Below are 17,682 nucleotides of genomic sequence, written 5' to 3' on the forward strand. Positions count from 1 at the left end.
CCATGGTGACGCAGGCGCGTACGGACTGGGCAAGTCCGACATCGTGCTCGGAGGTGGAACCTTCGAGATGATCACCGGCGGCGATGGCAGCTCAGGCAGCGACGTAGCACTTGCAAACAAGGCCGACAACGCGGCTCTCGGAAAAGCACTGGCAGCCAGCGAGCAAGGCAGCGACGTGTACGTCGGAGGCAAGGACAGCGGCGAGGACTTCACCAAGACCATGTTCACCATGGGTGACAACGTGATCGGATCAAATGCTCTTGCGGGCGCTGCCGGTCAGTATGGTCCATTCGCCGGCCCAGGCCAGTACTATGGAAACGGCAAGGCAATGGCAGGCGCCGACTCTGGCATCGTTCTCGGCGGACACTCGTTCGTGATCGAGGACTTTGATGATGAAGGCTCGGACGGCGTTGTGAAGGCTGATCAGGCGAGCGACAACTTGGCAGCCGGCCTCGGCGCGGCTTATGGCGCTCAGGACAGCGGCGTGTTTGTCGACGGCGGCAAGAAGGGCGGCAAGGGCAGCAAGATGGTGTTCAACATGGGCGAAACTGTTGTCGGCTCTGGCGCAGCAGGTCTGGCAGGCTTGGGCCACCCATACGGTCCAGGATACTACGGAGGCCATGGTGACGCAGGCGCGTACGGACTGGGCAAGTCCGACATCGTGCTCGGAGGTGGAACCTTCGAGATGATCACCGGCGGCGATGGCAGCTCAGGCAGCGACGTAGCACTTGCAAACAAGGCCGACAACGCGGCTCTCGGAAAAGCACTGGCAGCCAGCGAGCAAGGCAGCGACGTGTACGTCGGAGGCAAGGACAGCGGCGAGGACTTCACCAAGACCATGTTCACCATGGGTGACAACGTGATCGGATCAAATGCTCTTGCGGGCGCTGCCGGTCAGTATGGTCCATTCGCCGGCCCAGGCCAGTACTATGGAAACGGCAAGGCAATGGCAGGCGCCGACTCTGGCATCGTTCTCGGCGGACACTCGTTCGTGATCGAGGACTTTGATGATGAAGGCTCGGACGGCGTTGTGAAGGCTGATCAGGCGAGCGACAACTTGGCAGCCGGCCTCGGCGCGGCTTATGGCGCTCAGGACAGCGGCGTGTTTGTCGACGGCGGCAAGAAGGGCGGCAAGGGCAACAAGATGGTGTTCAACATGGGCGAAACTGTTGTCGGCTCTGGCGCAGCAGGTCTGGCAGGCTTGGGCCACCCATACGGTCCAGGATACTACGGAGGCCATGGTGACGCAGGCGCGTACGGACTGGGCAAGTCCGACATCGTGCTCGGAGGTGGAACCTTCGAGATGATCACCGGCGGCGATGGCAGCTCAGGCAGCGACGTAGCACTTGCAAACAAGGCCGACAACGCGGCTCTCGGAAAAGCACTGGCAGCCAGCGAGCAAGGCAGCGACGTGTACGTCGGAGGCAAGGACAGCGGCGAGGACTTCACCAAGACCATGTTCACCATGGGTGACAACGTGATCGGATCAAATGCTCTTGCGGGCGCTGCCGGTCAGTATGGTCCATTCGCCGGCCCAGGCCAGTACTATGGAAACGGCAAGGCAATGGCAGGCGCCGACTCTGGCATCGTTCTCGGCGGACACTCGTTCGTGATCGAGGACTTTGATGATGAAGGCTCGGACGGCGTTGTGAAGGCTGATCAGGCGAGCGACAACTTGGCAGCCGGCCTCGGCGCGGCTTATGGCGCTCAGGACAGCGGCGTGTTTGTCGACGGCGGCAAGAAGGGCGGCAAGGGCAGCAAGATGGTGTTCAACATGGGCGAAACTGTTGTCGGCTCTGGCGCAGCAGGTCTGGCAGGCTTGGGCCACCCATACGGTCCAGGATACTACGGAGGCCATGGTGACGCAGGCGCGTACGGACTGGGCAAGTCCGACATCGTGCTCGGAGGTGGAACCTTCGAGATGATCACCGGCGGCGATGGCAGCTCAGGCAGCGACGTAGCACTTGCAAACAAGGCCGACAACGCGGCTCTCGGAAAAGCACTGGCAGCCAGCGAGCAAGGCAGCGACGTGTACGTCGGAGGCAAGGACAGCGGCGAGGACTTCACCAAGACCATGTTCACCATGGGTGACAACGTGATCGGATCAAATGCTCTTGCGGGCGCTGCCGGTCAGTATGGTCCATTCGCCGGCCCAGGCCAGTACTATGGAAACGGCAAGGCAATGGCAGGCGCCGACTCTGGCATCGTTCTCGGCGGACACTCGTTCGTGATCGAGGACTTTGATGATGAAGGCTCGGACGGCGTTGTGAAGGCTGATCAGGCGAGCGACAACTTGGCAGCCGGCCTCGGCGCGGCTTATGGCGCTCAGGACAGCGGCGTGTTTGTCGACGGCGGCAAGAAGGGCGGCAAGGGCAGCAAGATGGTGTTCAACATGGGCGAAACTGTTGTCGGCTCTGGCGCAGCAGGTCTGGCAGGCTTGGGCCACCCATACGGTCCAGGATACTACGGAGGCCATGGTGACGCAGGCGCGTACGGACTGGGCAAGTCCGACATCGTGCTCGGAGGTGGAACCTTCGAGATGATCACCGGCGGCGATGGCAGCTCAGGCAGCGACGTAGCACTTGCAAACAAGGCCGACAACGCGGCTCTCGGAAAAGCACTGGCAGCCAGCGAGCAAGGCAGCGACGTGTACGTCGGAGGCAAGGACAGCGGCGAGGACTTCACCAAGACCATGTTCACCATGGGTGACAACGTGATCGGATCAAATGCTCTTGCGGGCGCTGCCGGTCAGTATGGTCCATTCGCCGGCCCAGGCCAGTACTATGGAAACGGCAAGGCAATGGCAGGCGCCGACTCTGGCATCGTTCTCGGCGGACACTCGTTCGTGATCGAGGACTTTGATGATGAAGGCTCGGACGGCGTTGTGAAGGCTGATCAGGCGAGCGACAACTTGGCAGCCGGCCTCGGCGCGGCTTATGGCGCTCAGGACAGCGGCGTGTTTGTCGACGGCGGCAAGAAGGGCGGCAAGGGCAACAAGATGGTGTTCAACATGGGCGAAACTGTTGTCGGCTCTGGCGCAGCAGGTCTGGCAGGCTTGGGCCACCCATACGGTCCAGGATACTACGGAGGCCATGGTGACGCAGGCGCGTACGGACTGGGCAAGTCCGACATCGTGCTCGGAGGTGGAACCTTCGAGATGATCACCGGCGGCGATGGCAGCTCAGGCAGCGACGTAGCACTTGCAAACAAGGCCGACAACGCGGCTCTCGGAAAAGCACTGGCAGCCAGCGAGCAAGGCAGCGACGTGTACGTCGGAGGCAAGGACAGCGGCGAGGACTTCACCAAGACCATGTTCACCATGGGTGACAACGTGATCGGATCAAATGCTCTTGCGGGCGCTGCCGGTCAGTATGGTCCATTCGCCGGCCCAGGCCAGTACTATGGAAACGGCAAGGCAATGGCAGGCGCCGACTCTGGCATCGTTCTCGGCGGACACTCGTTCGTGATCGAGGACTTTGATGATGAAGGCTCGGACGGCGTTGTGAAGGCTGATCAGGCGAGCGACAACTTGGCAGCCGGCCTCGGCGCGGCTTATGGCGCTCAGGACAGCGGCGTGTTTGTCGACGGCGGCAAGAAGGGCGGCAAGGGCAGCAAGATGGTGTTCAACATGGGCGAAACTGTTGTCGGCTCTGGCGCAGCAGGTCTGGCAGGCTTGGGCCACCCATACGGTCCAGGATACTACGGAGGCCATGGTGACGCAGGCGCGTACGGACTGGGCAAGTCCGACATCGTGCTCGGAGGTGGAACCTTCGAGATGATCACCGGCGGCGATGGCAGCTCAGGCAGCGACGTAGCACTTGCAAACAAGGCCGACAACGCGGCTCTCGGAAAAGCACTGGCAGCCAGCGAGCAAGGCAGCGACGTGTACGTCGGAGGCAAGGACAGCGGCGAGGACTTCACCAAGACCATGTTCACCATGGGTGACAACGTGATCGGATCAAATGCTCTTGCGGGCGCTGCCGGTCAGTATGGTCCATTCGCCGGCCCAGGCCAGTACTATGGAAACGGCAAGGCAATGGCAGGCGCCGACTCTGGCATCGTTCTCGGCGGACACTCGTTCGTGATCGAGGACTTTGATGATGAAGGCTCGGACGGCGTTGTGAAGGCTGATCAGGCGAGCGACAACTTGGCAGCCGGCCTCGGCGCGGCTTATGGCGCTCAGGACAGCGGCGTGTTTGTCGACGGCGACAAGAAGGGCGGCAAGGGCAACAAGATGGTGTTCAACATGGGCGAAACTGTTGTCGGCTCTGGCGCAGCAGGTCTGGCAGGCTTGGGCCACCCATACGGTCCAGGATACTACGGAGGCCATGGTGACGCAGGCGCGTACGGACTGGGCAAGTCCGACATCGTGCTCGGAGGTGGAACCTTCGAGATGATCACCGGCGGCGATGGCAGCTCAGGCAGCGACGTAGCACTTGCAAACAAGGCCGACAACGCGGCTCTCGGAAAAGCACTGGCAGCCAGCGAGCAAGGCAGCGACGTGTACGTCGGAGGCAAGGACAGCGGCGAGGACTTCACCAAGACCATGTTCACCATGGGTGACAACGTGATCGGATCAAATGCTCTTGCGGGCGCTGCCGGTCAGTATGGTCCATTCGCCGGCCCAGGCCAGTACTATGGAAACGGCAAGGCAATGGCAGGCGCCGACTCTGGCATCGTTCTCGGCGGACACTCGTTCGTGATCGAGGACTTTGATGATGAAGGCTCGGACGGCGTTGTGAAGGCTGATCAGGCGAGCGACAACTTGGCAGCCGGCCTCGGCGCGGCTTATGGCGCTCAGGACAGCGGCGTGTTTGTCGACGGCGGCAAGAAGGGCGGCAAGGGCAGCAAGATGGTGTTCAACATGGGCGAAACTGTTGTCGGCTCTGGCGCAGCAGGTCTGGCAGGCTTGGGCCACCCATACGGTCCAGGATACTACGGAGGCCATGGTGACGCAGGCGCGTACGGACTGGGCAAGTCCGACATCGTGCTCGGAGGTGGAACCTTCGAGATGATCACCGGCGGCGATGGCAGCTCAGGCAGCGACGTAGCACTTGCAAACAAGGCCGACAACGCGGCTCTCGGAAAAGCACTGGCAGCCAGCGAGCAAGGCAGCGACGTGTACGTCGGAGGCAAGGACAGCGGCGAGGACTTCACCAAGACCATGTTCACCATGGGTGACAACGTGATCGGATCAAATGCTCTTGCGGGCGCTGCCGGTCAGTATGGTCCATTCGCCGGCCCAGGCCAGTACTATGGAAACGGCAAGGCAATGGCAGGCGCCGACTCTGGCATCGTTCTCGGCGGACACTCGTTCGTGATCGAGGACTTTGATGATGAAGGCTCGGACGGCGTTGTGAAGGCTGATCAGGCGAGCGACAACTTGGCAGCCGGCCTGGGCGCGGCTTATGGCGCTCAGGACAGCGGCGTGTTTGTCGACGGCGGCAAGAAGGGCGGCAAGGGCAGCAAGATGGTGTTCAACATGGGCGAAACTGTTGTCGGCTCTGGCGCAGCAGGTCTGGCAGGCTTGGGCCACCCATACGGTCCAGGATACTACGGAGGCCATGGTGACGCAGGCGCGTACGGACTGGGCAAGTCCGACATCGTGCTCGGAGGTGGAACCTTCGAGATGATCACCGGCGGCGATGGCAGCTCAGGCAGCGACGTAGCACTTGCAAACAAGGCCGACAACGCGGCTCTCGGAAAAGCACTGGCAGCCAGCGAGCAAGGCAGCGACGTGTACGTCGGAGGCAAGGACAGCGGCGAGGACTTCACCAAGACCATGTTCACCATGGGTGACAACGTGATCGGATCAAATGCTCTTGCGGGCGCTGCCGGTCAGTATGGTCCATTCGCCGGCCCAGGCCAGTACTATGGAAACGGCAAGGCAATGGCAGGCGCCGACTCTGGCATCGTTCTCGGCGGACACTCGTTCGTGATCGAGGACTTTGATGATGAAGGCTCGGACGGCGTTGTGAAGGCTGATCAGGCGAGCGACAACTTGGCAGCCGGCCTCGGCGCGGCTTATGGCGCTCAGGACAGCGGCGTGTTTGTCGACGGCGGCAAGAAGGGCGGCAAGGGCAGCAAGATGGTGTTCAACATGGGCGAAACTGTTGTCGGCTCTGGCGCAGCAGGTCTGGCAGGCTTGGGCCACCCATACGGTCCAGGATACTACGGAGGCCATGGTGACGCAGGCGCGTACGGACTGGGCAAGTCCGACATCGTGCTCGGAGGTGGAACCTTCGAGATGATCACCGGCGGCGATGGCAGCTCAGGCAGCGACGTAGCACTTGCAAACAAGGCCGACAACGCGGCTCTCGGAAAAGCACTGGCAGCCAGCGAGCAAGGCAGCGACGTGTACGTCGGAGGCAAGGACAGCGGCGAGGACTTCACCAAGACCATGTTCACCATGGGTGACAACGTGATCGGATCAAATGCTCTTGCGGGCGCTGCCGGTCAGTATGGTCCATTCGCCGGCCCAGGCCAGTACTATGGAAACGGCAAGGCAATGGCAGGCGCCGACTCTGGCATCGTTCTCGGCGGACACTCGTTCGTGATCGAGGACTTTGATGATGAAGGCTCGGACGGCGTTGTGAAGGCTGATCAGGCGAGCGACAACTTGGCAGCCGGCCTCGGCGCGGCTTATGGCGCTCAGGACAGCGGCGTGTTTGTCGACGGCGGCAAGAAGGGCGGCAAGGGCAGCAAGATGGTGTTCAACATGGGCGAAACTGTTGTCGGCTCTGGCGCAGCAGGTCTGGCAGGCTTGGGCCACCCATACGGTCCAGGATACTACGGAGGCCATGGTGACGCAGGCGCGTACGGACTGGGCAAGTCCGACATCGTGCTCGGAGGTGGAACCTTCGAGATGATCACCGGCGGCGATGGCAGCTCAGGCAGCGACGTAGCACTTGCAAACAAGGCCGACAACGCGGCTCTCGGAAAAGCACTGGCAGCCAGCGAGCAAGGCAGCGACGTGTACGTCGGAGGCAAGGACAGCGGCGAGGACTTCACCAAGACCATGTTCACCATGGGTGACAACGTGATCGGATCAAATGCTCTTGCGGGCGCTGCCGGTCAGTATGGTCCATTCGCCGGCCCAGGCCAGTACTATGGAAACGGCAAGGCAATGGCAGGCGCCGACTCTGGCATCGTTCTCGGCGGACACTCGTTCGTGATCGAGGACTTTGATGATGAAGGCTCGGACGGCGTTGTGAAGGCTGATCAGGCGAGCGACAACTTGGCAGCCGGCCTCGGCGCGGCTTATGGCGCTCAGGACAGCGGCGTGTTTGTCGACGGCGGCAAGAAGGGCGGCAAGGGCAGCAAGATGGTGTTCAACATGGGCGAAACTGTTGTCGGCTCTGGCGCAGCAGGTCTGGCAGGCTTGGGCCACCCATACGGTCCAGGATACTACGGAGGCCATGGTGACGCAGGCGCGTACGGACTGGGCAAGTCCGACATCGTGCTCGGAGGTGGAACCTTCGAGATGATCACCGGCGGCGATGGCAGCTCAGGCAGCGACGTAGCACTTGCAAACAAGGCCGACAACGCGGCTCTCGGAAAAGCACTGGCAGCCAGCGAGCAAGGCAGCGACGTGTACGTCGGAGGCAAGGACAGCGGCGAGGACTTCACCAAGACCATGTTCACCATGGGTGACAACGTGATCGGATCAAATGCTCTTGCGGGCGCTGCCGGTCAGTATGGTCCATTCGCCGGCCCAGGCCAGTACTATGGAAACGGCAAGGCAATGGCAGGCGCCGACTCTGGCATCGTTCTCGGCGGACACTCGTTCGTGATCGAGGACTTTGATGATGAAGGCTCGGACGGCGTTGTGAAGGCTGATCAGGCGAGCGACAACTTGGCAGCCGGCCTCGGCGCGGCTTATGGCGCTCAGGACAGCGGCGTGTTTGTCGACGGCGGCAAGAAGGGCGGCAAGGGCAGCAAGATGGTGTTCAACATGGGCGAAACTGTTGTCGGCTCTGGCGCAGCAGGTCTGGCAGGCTTGGGCCACCCATACGGTCCAGGATACTACGGAGGCCATGGTGACGCAGGCGCGTACGGACTGGGCAAGTCCGACATCGTGCTCGGAGGTGGAACCTTCGAGATGATCACCGGCGGCGATGGCAGCTCAGGCAGCGACGTAGCACTTGCAAACAAGGCCGACAACGCGGCTCTCGGAAAAGCACTGGCAGCCAGCGAGCAAGGCAGCGACGTGTACGTCGGAGGCAAGGACAGCGGCGAGGACTTCACCAAGACCATGTTCACCATGGGTGACAACGTGATCGGATCAAATGCTCTTGCGGGCGCTGCCGGTCAGTATGGTCCATTCGCCGGCCCAGGCCAGTACTATGGAAACGGCAAGGCAATGGCAGGCGCCGACTCTGGCATCGTTCTCGGCGGACACTCGTTCGTGATCGAGGACTTTGATGATGAAGGCTCGGACGGCGTTGTGAAGGCTGATCAGGCGAGCGACAACTTGGCAGCCGGCCTCGGCGCGGCTTATGGCGCTCAGGACAGCGGCGTGTTTGTCGACGGCGGCAAGAAGGGCGGCAAGGGCAGCAAGATGGTGTTCAACATGGGCGAAACTGTTGTCGGCTCTGGCGCAGCAGGTCTGGCAGGCTTGGGCCACCCATACGGTCCAGGATACTACGGAGGCCATGGTGACGCAGGCGCGTACGGACTGGGCAAGTCCGACATCGTGCTCGGAGGTGGAACCTTCGAGATGATCACCGGCGGCGATGGCAGCTCAGGCAGCGACGTAGCACTTGCAAACAAGGCCGACAACGCGGCTCTCGGAAAAGCACTGGCAGCCAGCGAGCAAGGCAGCGACGTGTACGTCGGAGGCAAGGACAGCGGCGAGGTCTTCACCAAGACCATGTTCACCATGGGTGACAACGTGATCGGATCAAATGCTCTTGCGGGCGCTGCCGGTCAGTATGGTCCATTCGCCGGCCCAGGCCAGTACTATGGAAACGGCAAGGCAATGGCAGGCGCCGACTCTGGCATCGTTCTCGGCGGACACTCGTTCGTGATCGAGGACTTTGATGATGAAGGCTCGGACGGCGTTGTGAAGGCTGATCAGGCGAGCGACAACTTAGCAGCCGGCCTCGGCGCGGCTTATGGCGCTCAGGACAGCGGCGTGTTTGTCGACGGCGGCAAGAAGGGCGGCAAGGGCAACAAGATGGTGTTCAACATGGGCGAAACTGTTGTCGGCTCTGGCGCAGCAGGTCTGGCAGGCTTGGGCCACCCATACGATCCAGGATACTACGGAGGCCATGGTGACGCAGGCGCGTACGGACTGGGCAAGTCCGACATCGTGCTCGGAGGTGGAACCTTCGAGATGATCACCGGCGGCGATGGCAGCTCAGGCAGCGACGTAGCACTTGCAAACAAGGCCGACAACGCGGCTCTCGGAAAAGCACTGGCAGCCAGCGAGCAAGGCAGCGACGTGTACGTCGGAGGCAAGGACAGCGGCGAGGACTTCACCAAGACCATGTTCACCATGGGTGACAACGTGATCGGATCAAATGCTCTTGCGGGCGCTGCCGGTCAGTATGGTCCATTCGCCGGCCCAGGCCAGTACTATGGAAACGGCAAGGCAATGGCAGGCGCCGACTCTGGCATCGTTCTCGGCGGACACTCGTTCGTGATCGAGGACTTTGATGATGAAGGCTCGGACGGCGTTGTGAAGGCTGATCAGGCGAGCGACAACTTGGCAGCCGGCCTCGGCGCGGCTTATGGCGCTCAGGACAGCGGCGTGTTTGTCGACGGCGGCAAGAAGGGCGGCAAGGGCAGCAAGATGGTGTTCAACATGGGCGAAACTGTTGTCGGCTCTGGCGCAGCAGGTCTGGCAGGCTTGGGCCACCCATACGGTCCAGGATACTACGGAGGCCATGGTGACGCAGGCGCGTACGGACTGGGCAAGTCCGACATCGTGCTCGGAGGTGGAACCTTCGAGATGATCACCGGCGGCGATGGCAGCTCAGGCAGCGACGTAGCACTTGCAAACAAGGCCGACAACGCGGCTCTCGGAAAAGCACTGGCAGCCAGCGAGCAAGGCAGCGGCGTGTACGTCGGAGGCAAGGACAGCGGCGAGGACTTCACCAAGACCATGTTCACCATGGGTGACAACGTGATCGGATCAAATGCTCTTGCGGGCGCTGCCGGTCAGTATGGTCCATTCGCCGGCCCAGGCCAGTACTATGGAAACGGCAAGGCAATGGCAGGCGCCGACTCTGGCATCGTTCTCGGCGGACACTCGTTCGTGATCGAGGACTTTGATGATGAAGGCTCGGACGGCGTTGTGAAGGCTGATCAGGCGAGCGACAACTTGGCAGCCGGCCTCGGCGCGGCTTATGGCGCTCAGGACAGCGGCGTGTTTGTCGACGGCGGCAAGAAGGGCGGCAAGGGCAACAAGATGGTGTTCAACATGGGCGAAACTGTTGTCGGCTCTGGCGCAGCAGGTCTGGCAGGCTTGGGCCACCCATACGGTCCAGGATACTACGGAGGCCATGGTGACGCAGGCGCGTACGGACTGGGCAAGTCCGACATCGTGCTCGGAGGTGGAACCTTCGAGATGATCACCGGCGGCGATGGCAGCTCAGGCAGCGACGTAGCACTTACAAACAAAGCCGACAACGGAGCTCTCGGTTCGAGCCATGCCACAATCGACCAAGGCAATAATTTATTTGCTGAATTGGATTCTCCTGAATGTCTGGATGAAAATGGGTTTAGTCGCTGTTATGGTGAAACCTGGTATAAATTTGACGATCCTTGTATGATTTGTTCATGTTCCAGTTCATCTAATGTCAGGTATAGTTGATTTTGTTGATAAACTTTTTCCAATTTCACATTATTGATTTGTTTTCTTTGCTTCGCAGATGCTCGGCTAAGTCTTGCGATGTGTGTCCTGTCGCTGGCGTGGGCCAAAAGGTTATCTCAGAGAAATCTGATGATTGCTGTTTGACTTACCGTATTGTTGATGAGGAATGTGATGTGTCGCTATGTAAGTCTGTTTCTCCTACATGCAACTATTACGAGGACCTTCAGTTTATTCCACTTGATGATGATCTCTGTTGCGGTTCATACGAATGTGCTTGCAATCCAATGAAATGTTCGACTGTCGACGATGTGCGATGTCCTGCCAATACCATCAAAACACCGGTAGACAAACAAGCCTGTTGTGCTGTTTCGAAATGTGTGAGCAGCTCATATGGCTCTGGATTCGCTGGGGCAAGTACAGGTTTACTTTCTCCCGGCGTATTCTTTTCTTCTGTGTCGTCAAGTGAGAGCAACAAGCCAGTGGCAGTTGACCAGTCAATGTCGGATAACTTAGCGGCACTAAGCAGTGGCCTTGCCTCCGGTAACAACGGCGTTGGTGTCGTTTCATCATCCGACAGTGGAGATTCGAAGTCTTTGATTTCGTTCACAGCAGGTGGTGTCTCCAGTTTGGCTGATGCCAAGGCCGCCTCTGGTGCAGCACTCGCTTCCGACTACGACACCTATGCTGCTGGCCGTTACAACGCACTTGCTGACTCCTATGCCAAGGCACTGGCATCATCAGCGTCTGGTTACATGGAGGGTTCATGTCCTGGAGTTGTTGATTCATCATCGTGTGGTACTTGTTCGTTCGATCAAGTCTGTGATGGAGAATCTTGCGTTTATCCGAGGGACTGTCCATGTTACAGCAACTCAGTTCGCAGAGCGGTGAGTTTTTTGTTTTATAATATGTTTAGGAACACTAAATGTTTGTTTACTCCATTTTGCATTACCACAACCGAAATTGTCGCATTAAAGTTCAGCGCATAACTTTTGTCATCGTCAGTAAATGAAAAACAAAGACGGCAATCCGCCACAATTCATGTATGACTACATTTAGTAAAATAGAGATAGATAAGTACACGGCATACAGACAACATCTACATGTAAAGGAAACAACGTTATGTAGGTCGTTATTCATAAACAACACTTGGTTTTCGCTGGTACATCCTGGTTTAGTGACTAATGAGCCGTGCTATAAACGTCGAAAATATTCTAATTATAATGGCGTACATCAGCGTATATTGCGATTTTATAATAATGAACAAAGTTTAAAGAAAAATAGCACGACAGTTGCTATCTTATATTGGTCTTTCGATTACTTTTCGTGTTTATGTATATATATTTGTTAACTCCTACAAACCTTCAAATGCGTTACGGTCATTTTCACAACCGAGTGTATATTTCATTCTGCAAAAGTAAACACAGCGAAAAACATGTAATGTTAATGCAAGGAGTCTTTGTAAATGCAAGAACGAACAAGTGCTGAACATCAAAGACAAATAACCAAACTAACACTGCCGTTATACTTTAGAATCTGCAAAATCATTTTATCCCTCATCTGTTTGTTTTTTCTCTGCATTGTTCTCTAAACATGATTCCTAAAACAAAATTGAAATGCATTTGCAAAACTACAGCCGTGTTAGCATTACAGTACACATTTGTTTCTTTTTTCACACAGATTGGTGCTGTATGGAAGGAAGACGGCGGTTGCACCAATTGTATTTGTATGGGAGGCGAAGCGCAATGCGTTCCAGAGACCTGTGAGGTCAGCTCTTGCCCTGCAGGAGAGAAACTTCATTTGGCTGATCCTTACGACTGTTGCCCTATTTGTGTGATTGACGAAACGAGCTGCAAGGATACCACTGGCGCAGCACACAACGTAAGTTGGCGTTTGTTAAAACGTAAAATAACTGAACAACCTTTTTAGTTGAGTTGAGCATTGTGCTTTTGAGCTAAATAAATTTATGTGAATGCTAGATGTTCGTGCTCGCCTGAGAAAAAAAGCCCACAATTGTGATGTTACAATATGTTTTTTGACGTTAAACTGACTTTGTTCCTCACTGTCCGAACACCGCACTTCCAACTACTGATGCTAGGATTTCAACACACGAAAACTGGTATAAACGATTATTTAACCATTATGTGTCTTTTCAAAGGTGGGAGACAGTTGGGTCGATCCTGTTGACAGCTGTCAGGAATGCCTGTGCACTACTGAGGGTGCTGTTTGCAGTGCTTCATCGTGTCCCGAGGTCTCCAAACCGTTGTGCGATTCTGGATTCATTCTTGTCACCAAGACCAGCGGATGTTGTGAGGAATACGAATGTGGTGAGTTTCTTGATTCCAACTATTTTCAATAAATATACCAAACACTATTGCAGTGGTTCTAAATATTTTTATTCCTTCCTGATATACTACATAGTAGATGCTAAACCATACAAATTTTATTTAAAGTCTGGGGGTTTATCAACTTCACAGGTTATATTCCCTGAGCTTAAGTGTCCATTTACAAACTAAATGTACAACTAAATATAAGTAATTTCCTCCCCTCAAGTTTTAAAATTTCTCTCGCGAATAATTTCTCCCCGGTGGGAACCAATGTACTAATGTAATACACGTACTTGAAATTTTAAAATAAAATCACCCAGCTCGTGGTATTCTAGATAATAAATCTAATGAATCTTATGTCAGTAGATTTGAGTTTACGAAAACGTTTTTTTAACAGCAGGGGAAGTATCTTGTTCGAACAGATAACATACTATAGTGTTGTTTGAAAACTATGGAGAAAATATAAACGTCTGAAACCAATGGTAGGGTTTCTTTGTTGTGATTATAGTGCTGTGGGTATTTTTTTCTGTCATCAACTCCGCTTAGCATAAAACTTTATTTTGACGTTTATATGCCGGACAAGAACTCCGAGGCATTTTAATGCCGATTATTTCTGTCGATTTTTTCCTCATTTTGAACATACCATACATTTGCAAGTTGTGCAATCACACCAATTAACCTTACATCACTTTGGAGCTGACATGTTTAATTTTCGTTATTGTTTTAGTGTGTGACAGTTCAATGTGTACATCGACGATGCCAGTCTGTGAGGAACACCATGCGGCAGTTGTTGTCAATCCAAGCGACTGTTGTCCAATCTACGAATGCGGTAAGCTTCCATCACAGCAATGTCTTGTTACTGTTCTATGTCGCTTACGCTGCTTAGGTCTGTGATATTTTTAAAATTTTATTCACTTTTTGGTCAGTCAATTTTAACAATTGTTTTCTCGTTTCGCTATAAGGCATGCAAAAGGTTTAATTGGTCATGTGAGTAAGTGTGTATACATACACATTGTTAATACCACTTTTGACACCAATTTTGTTAAACTAATCTGTGCCATTTTCAGTCTAATTTAAGCATCGGAATTAGACAAATGGATCAGCGTTGCATGTAGTTTAAGACCTAGTGCTATAATGAACAGTTATCTATCACGAACATGATTGTTTTGGCGCAGTTTGCCGACCAGACACGTGTCCACCAGCTCCAACTTGTCTTGACAACGAGAGGAGAGAACGAATCAACGACGACACTGAATGCTGTGGACAATACAGATGCGAACGTAAGACATTCTGTTTTTGAATGTTGTCGATTGTCTACATCAGGGGTGGGCAACCTGCGGCCCGCGGGCCACATGCGGCCCTTGATTAAAGGTTGTACGGCCCGCAGAGACACTTGGATTTCAAATGTACTGGCAAACGAGTCCAATTATTGTATATTGTTGACCAGATTAGTGCGCCTGATATTTTTCTGCGACCTGACAGAATGCTGCGAGAATCAAATGCAAATTTTACTTGTAGTAAGGCATTTTTGGTATGCAACGAAGTAAGATCACCTGTGTGATATAAAGGTGCGGCCCGCGATCTAATAATTGCAATTGTATTTGGCCCCACAGTGACAAAGGTTGCCCACCCCTGGTCTACATGCTTTACCCAACATAAATCGTTGTTCCTAGCCCACAACTTTATAAAAACTAATAACTCAAGAAAGTGTTAAGTTACAAACATTTGAAAACTTTTAGAAAACATTTCAAACAAGTTGTAATGGTAACTTTGTCACGTGGTCATGTTATCTTCGCAACCGCAGTTTAACTGCTGCAATATTGCTTTAAGTTGTTAAACATATCACTGACATGCAACCATATGCTAAATTCCCAGGTATCGGTTGTGTTGACGACTGTGGCACCTTCCACGACGTGTACTCGAACTGGCAGCTGTCAACTGACGCCTGTCAGACATGCACTTGTATGGGAGACCGCAACGTGATGTGCAAGGCTCTGAGCTGTGATGAACCAATCAAACCAGTTTGTGCCAGCGGTGTCGAACCAACCCTTGTGATGGACGTCGAAGGATGTTGCTCGAGCTACGTGTGTGATTGTAAGTGTACAACCCTGTTTGTTTTTTCCGAAATTGATTATTGTGTAGCCCCGGTATATGTTAGTGTCGCCAGTTACCAAAGCGTGTATACTACACCTCTGTGCGACTGTAAGTATACTACACCTCCGGAAAGGTTTGATTGATGTAAAAAAAAGTAGTGATCATACAACTGCTTTAGGATAATCTTTTTGATTTAATCGTTGCTGATGCGTTTATGGCATTAGTTTAATTGTATATTGCCTTTCTTGTTTCGCACTTTTATTAAATCCGCTTTCAGTGCTGAATTAATCATTAGGCAAAGTAGGCACGTGTCTACAGGCCAGTCAAAAATCCAGGCCACTTTAAAATCAGTAGAAATTTAGTCATGTTTTCAAAATAATTATTTTGTATGTTGAAAGCGATCTACTCCGTAAGATTGACATCCAAAAACTAGTTAACGCGTTTCCAATCGCCAAAACGCGCAAAGTTGTTATTTAGTTAGGCATATCACCAAGTTTTTGCACGGTACCCTGTGTTATAGTTGCAACAACGATCTTTGTGACAATGATTTGGCAACACCGATAATTCTAATTTTTTAGTTGGCAACCCTGATTTTCGGGCCACTTATAAAATGTGCCTACAGGTCAGCAGACCCTTATTGCAGCACTGTCTGCTTTCCGGATTGCTGGGGCAAAAATAGTCTGACGAATAATAATAAGAAACACTGGTAAAGACTTGGTATACTCTCTCAGGACAATAACTATTTACATTGAAGCATGCATTTATTGATGCTTTAAAGCTGAAAAATATCAATGTCAATTAATTAACAACATCTGGTCAATCTGAGTTAAAATGGCCCAGAAAGTGTCTCGCACATTTTGTACTGTCATAAAAACTATCCTTAATAGAAACTTGTTATACTATTACGCAACAACAGCCAGTTACATTTATCTACAGTCGTCTGTCGAGGCTATGCTGGCAGCAGTCGAATCCACACTTTTGACGGCTACAGCTACGCTCGTTCGTGCCCATGCTCTCATGTGTTGGCAAGAGATTCATTCGGACTCGACTTTGAGGTTTCTGTTGAACGCGCCTACTGCTCTGACTCCATCTGCACCAAGACTATCGTTGTTACCGACACTCTGTCATCGGACGTGATTAGAATCAACAAGGACACCAAGGTAAATTAACTCACAACATTTTGTAGGATTGAGTTTTGTCCTAGACGGATGTGTTCAACTCTAGTACTTCCGTAGGTAAATTTGGCATTGGTTAGAGAAGGTTGTTTTTTGACGTTTTAATATTATCTTCGAAAGCGACCAAGGCTAAGCCAGACAATAAGGGTTAAGAAAACTTACTTTTAAATATATGCTGTTGCTGTGGAAAGGACACAGATAATAAATATCTTTAAATTTTGGTCAATAACTCTGTTGTTAGTATACATCCCTTTATCTAACCCAATAAAGTTGTAACTTATATGATTATTTGATTACAGTTTGACTTGGATGTATCAACAAGCTTTACCGTCGAGGAAGTCGGATCTGTGATTACTGTCACCATCAGAAGCGTCGGAGTGAAGGTTGTTTTCGACACTATCTCTGATACTTGGTCGGTGCATGTTCCTGCTAAGTTCTCTGGCAAAACCGAGGGTCTGTGCGGTCTTGCTGACGGCGATATCCGCAACGACTTGTGGGTTGGAAGCTACGCTGTGGCATCAGTCTCTGCCAGCTCCTACGCCTCGACTGACGAGCTTGCCTCTTTCTTCAACCACTGGCTGGCAGATAACAGTGGAACGGCCGGTTCTGCTGCAGGTTCGGCTTCTGGAGCGGCTGCTGCACTTCCAGCATGTCTTACTGATGCACTACCAAGTGTTGGTCTTGTTGTTGGAGGCGGTAGCTCTTTGGTGCGCAGCTCTTGTGAGCGATTCTTCAAGAACAGCGTCTTCTCACCACTATCATCGTACGTTGATCCAGCTGAATACATAGATACTTGCTTACAAGTGATCGCTGGACTTCCAGTTCTCAGCGAGGGTTCGGCCCTTGGTGCTGACTGGCCAGGCTGCTCTGTGTTCTCGGCTTACGTAAGCGCTGCTGCCCGACAGGGTGAATGCGTCGAATGGCGAACGGACAACTTCTGCCCATACACTGGTTGCACCACGGAAGGATGCGTGTTCAACGGATGCGGACCTTCAGTGACTAAGACTTGCGACAACTTCAAGACTTTCGATGCCATTGGCGTGCAGTATACAACGGAGGGATGCTTCTGCGCTGACGGAAAGGTGGGAATGCTAAGTTGTTGGAGTTTACAGTAAAAGATATTTTTGTAGGTAGAAAATAAAACAACTGCACTTAGATTTGTAAGACTTTATGATCAAAAGTATTCGACATTCTATCGATAAAACAATAAACACGGAAACGCATTTTTAACGTTTAAGAATTGCAACCCGCAAACATGCGGAGAAACTTA

General features: G+C 53.5%; 1 protein-coding gene across 1 annotated transcript in view; it reads left to right on the plus strand.

Moving 5' to 3' along the window:
• LOC145229534 (uncharacterized) overlaps positions 1 to 17,682 on the plus strand; it is an 87,244-nt gene that overhangs the window by 64,186 nt on the left and 5,376 nt on the right. Inside the window, exons 5-13 of the mRNA XM_080094890.1 lie at positions 10,629 to 10,809; positions 10,878 to 11,703; positions 12,497 to 12,697; positions 12,975 to 13,143; positions 13,871 to 13,972; positions 14,319 to 14,423; positions 15,019 to 15,237; positions 16,174 to 16,397; positions 16,712 to 17,494. Coding sequence (XP_079951016.1) covers positions 10,629 to 10,809; positions 10,878 to 11,703; positions 12,497 to 12,697; positions 12,975 to 13,143; positions 13,871 to 13,972; positions 14,319 to 14,423; positions 15,019 to 15,237; positions 16,174 to 16,397; positions 16,712 to 17,494 — 2,810 coding nt within the window. The remainder of the gene's footprint in view (positions 1 to 10,628; positions 10,810 to 10,877; positions 11,704 to 12,496; positions 12,698 to 12,974; positions 13,144 to 13,870; positions 13,973 to 14,318; positions 14,424 to 15,018; positions 15,238 to 16,173; positions 16,398 to 16,711; positions 17,495 to 17,682) is intronic.

This window comes from Phallusia mammillata, chromosome 5 (genome assembly GCF_965637545.1).
Source record: "Phallusia mammillata chromosome 5, kaPhaMamm4.hap1.1, whole genome shotgun sequence".
In the NCBI taxonomy this organism is placed as follows: domain Eukaryota; kingdom Metazoa; phylum Chordata; class Ascidiacea; order Phlebobranchia; family Ascidiidae; genus Phallusia; species Phallusia mammillata.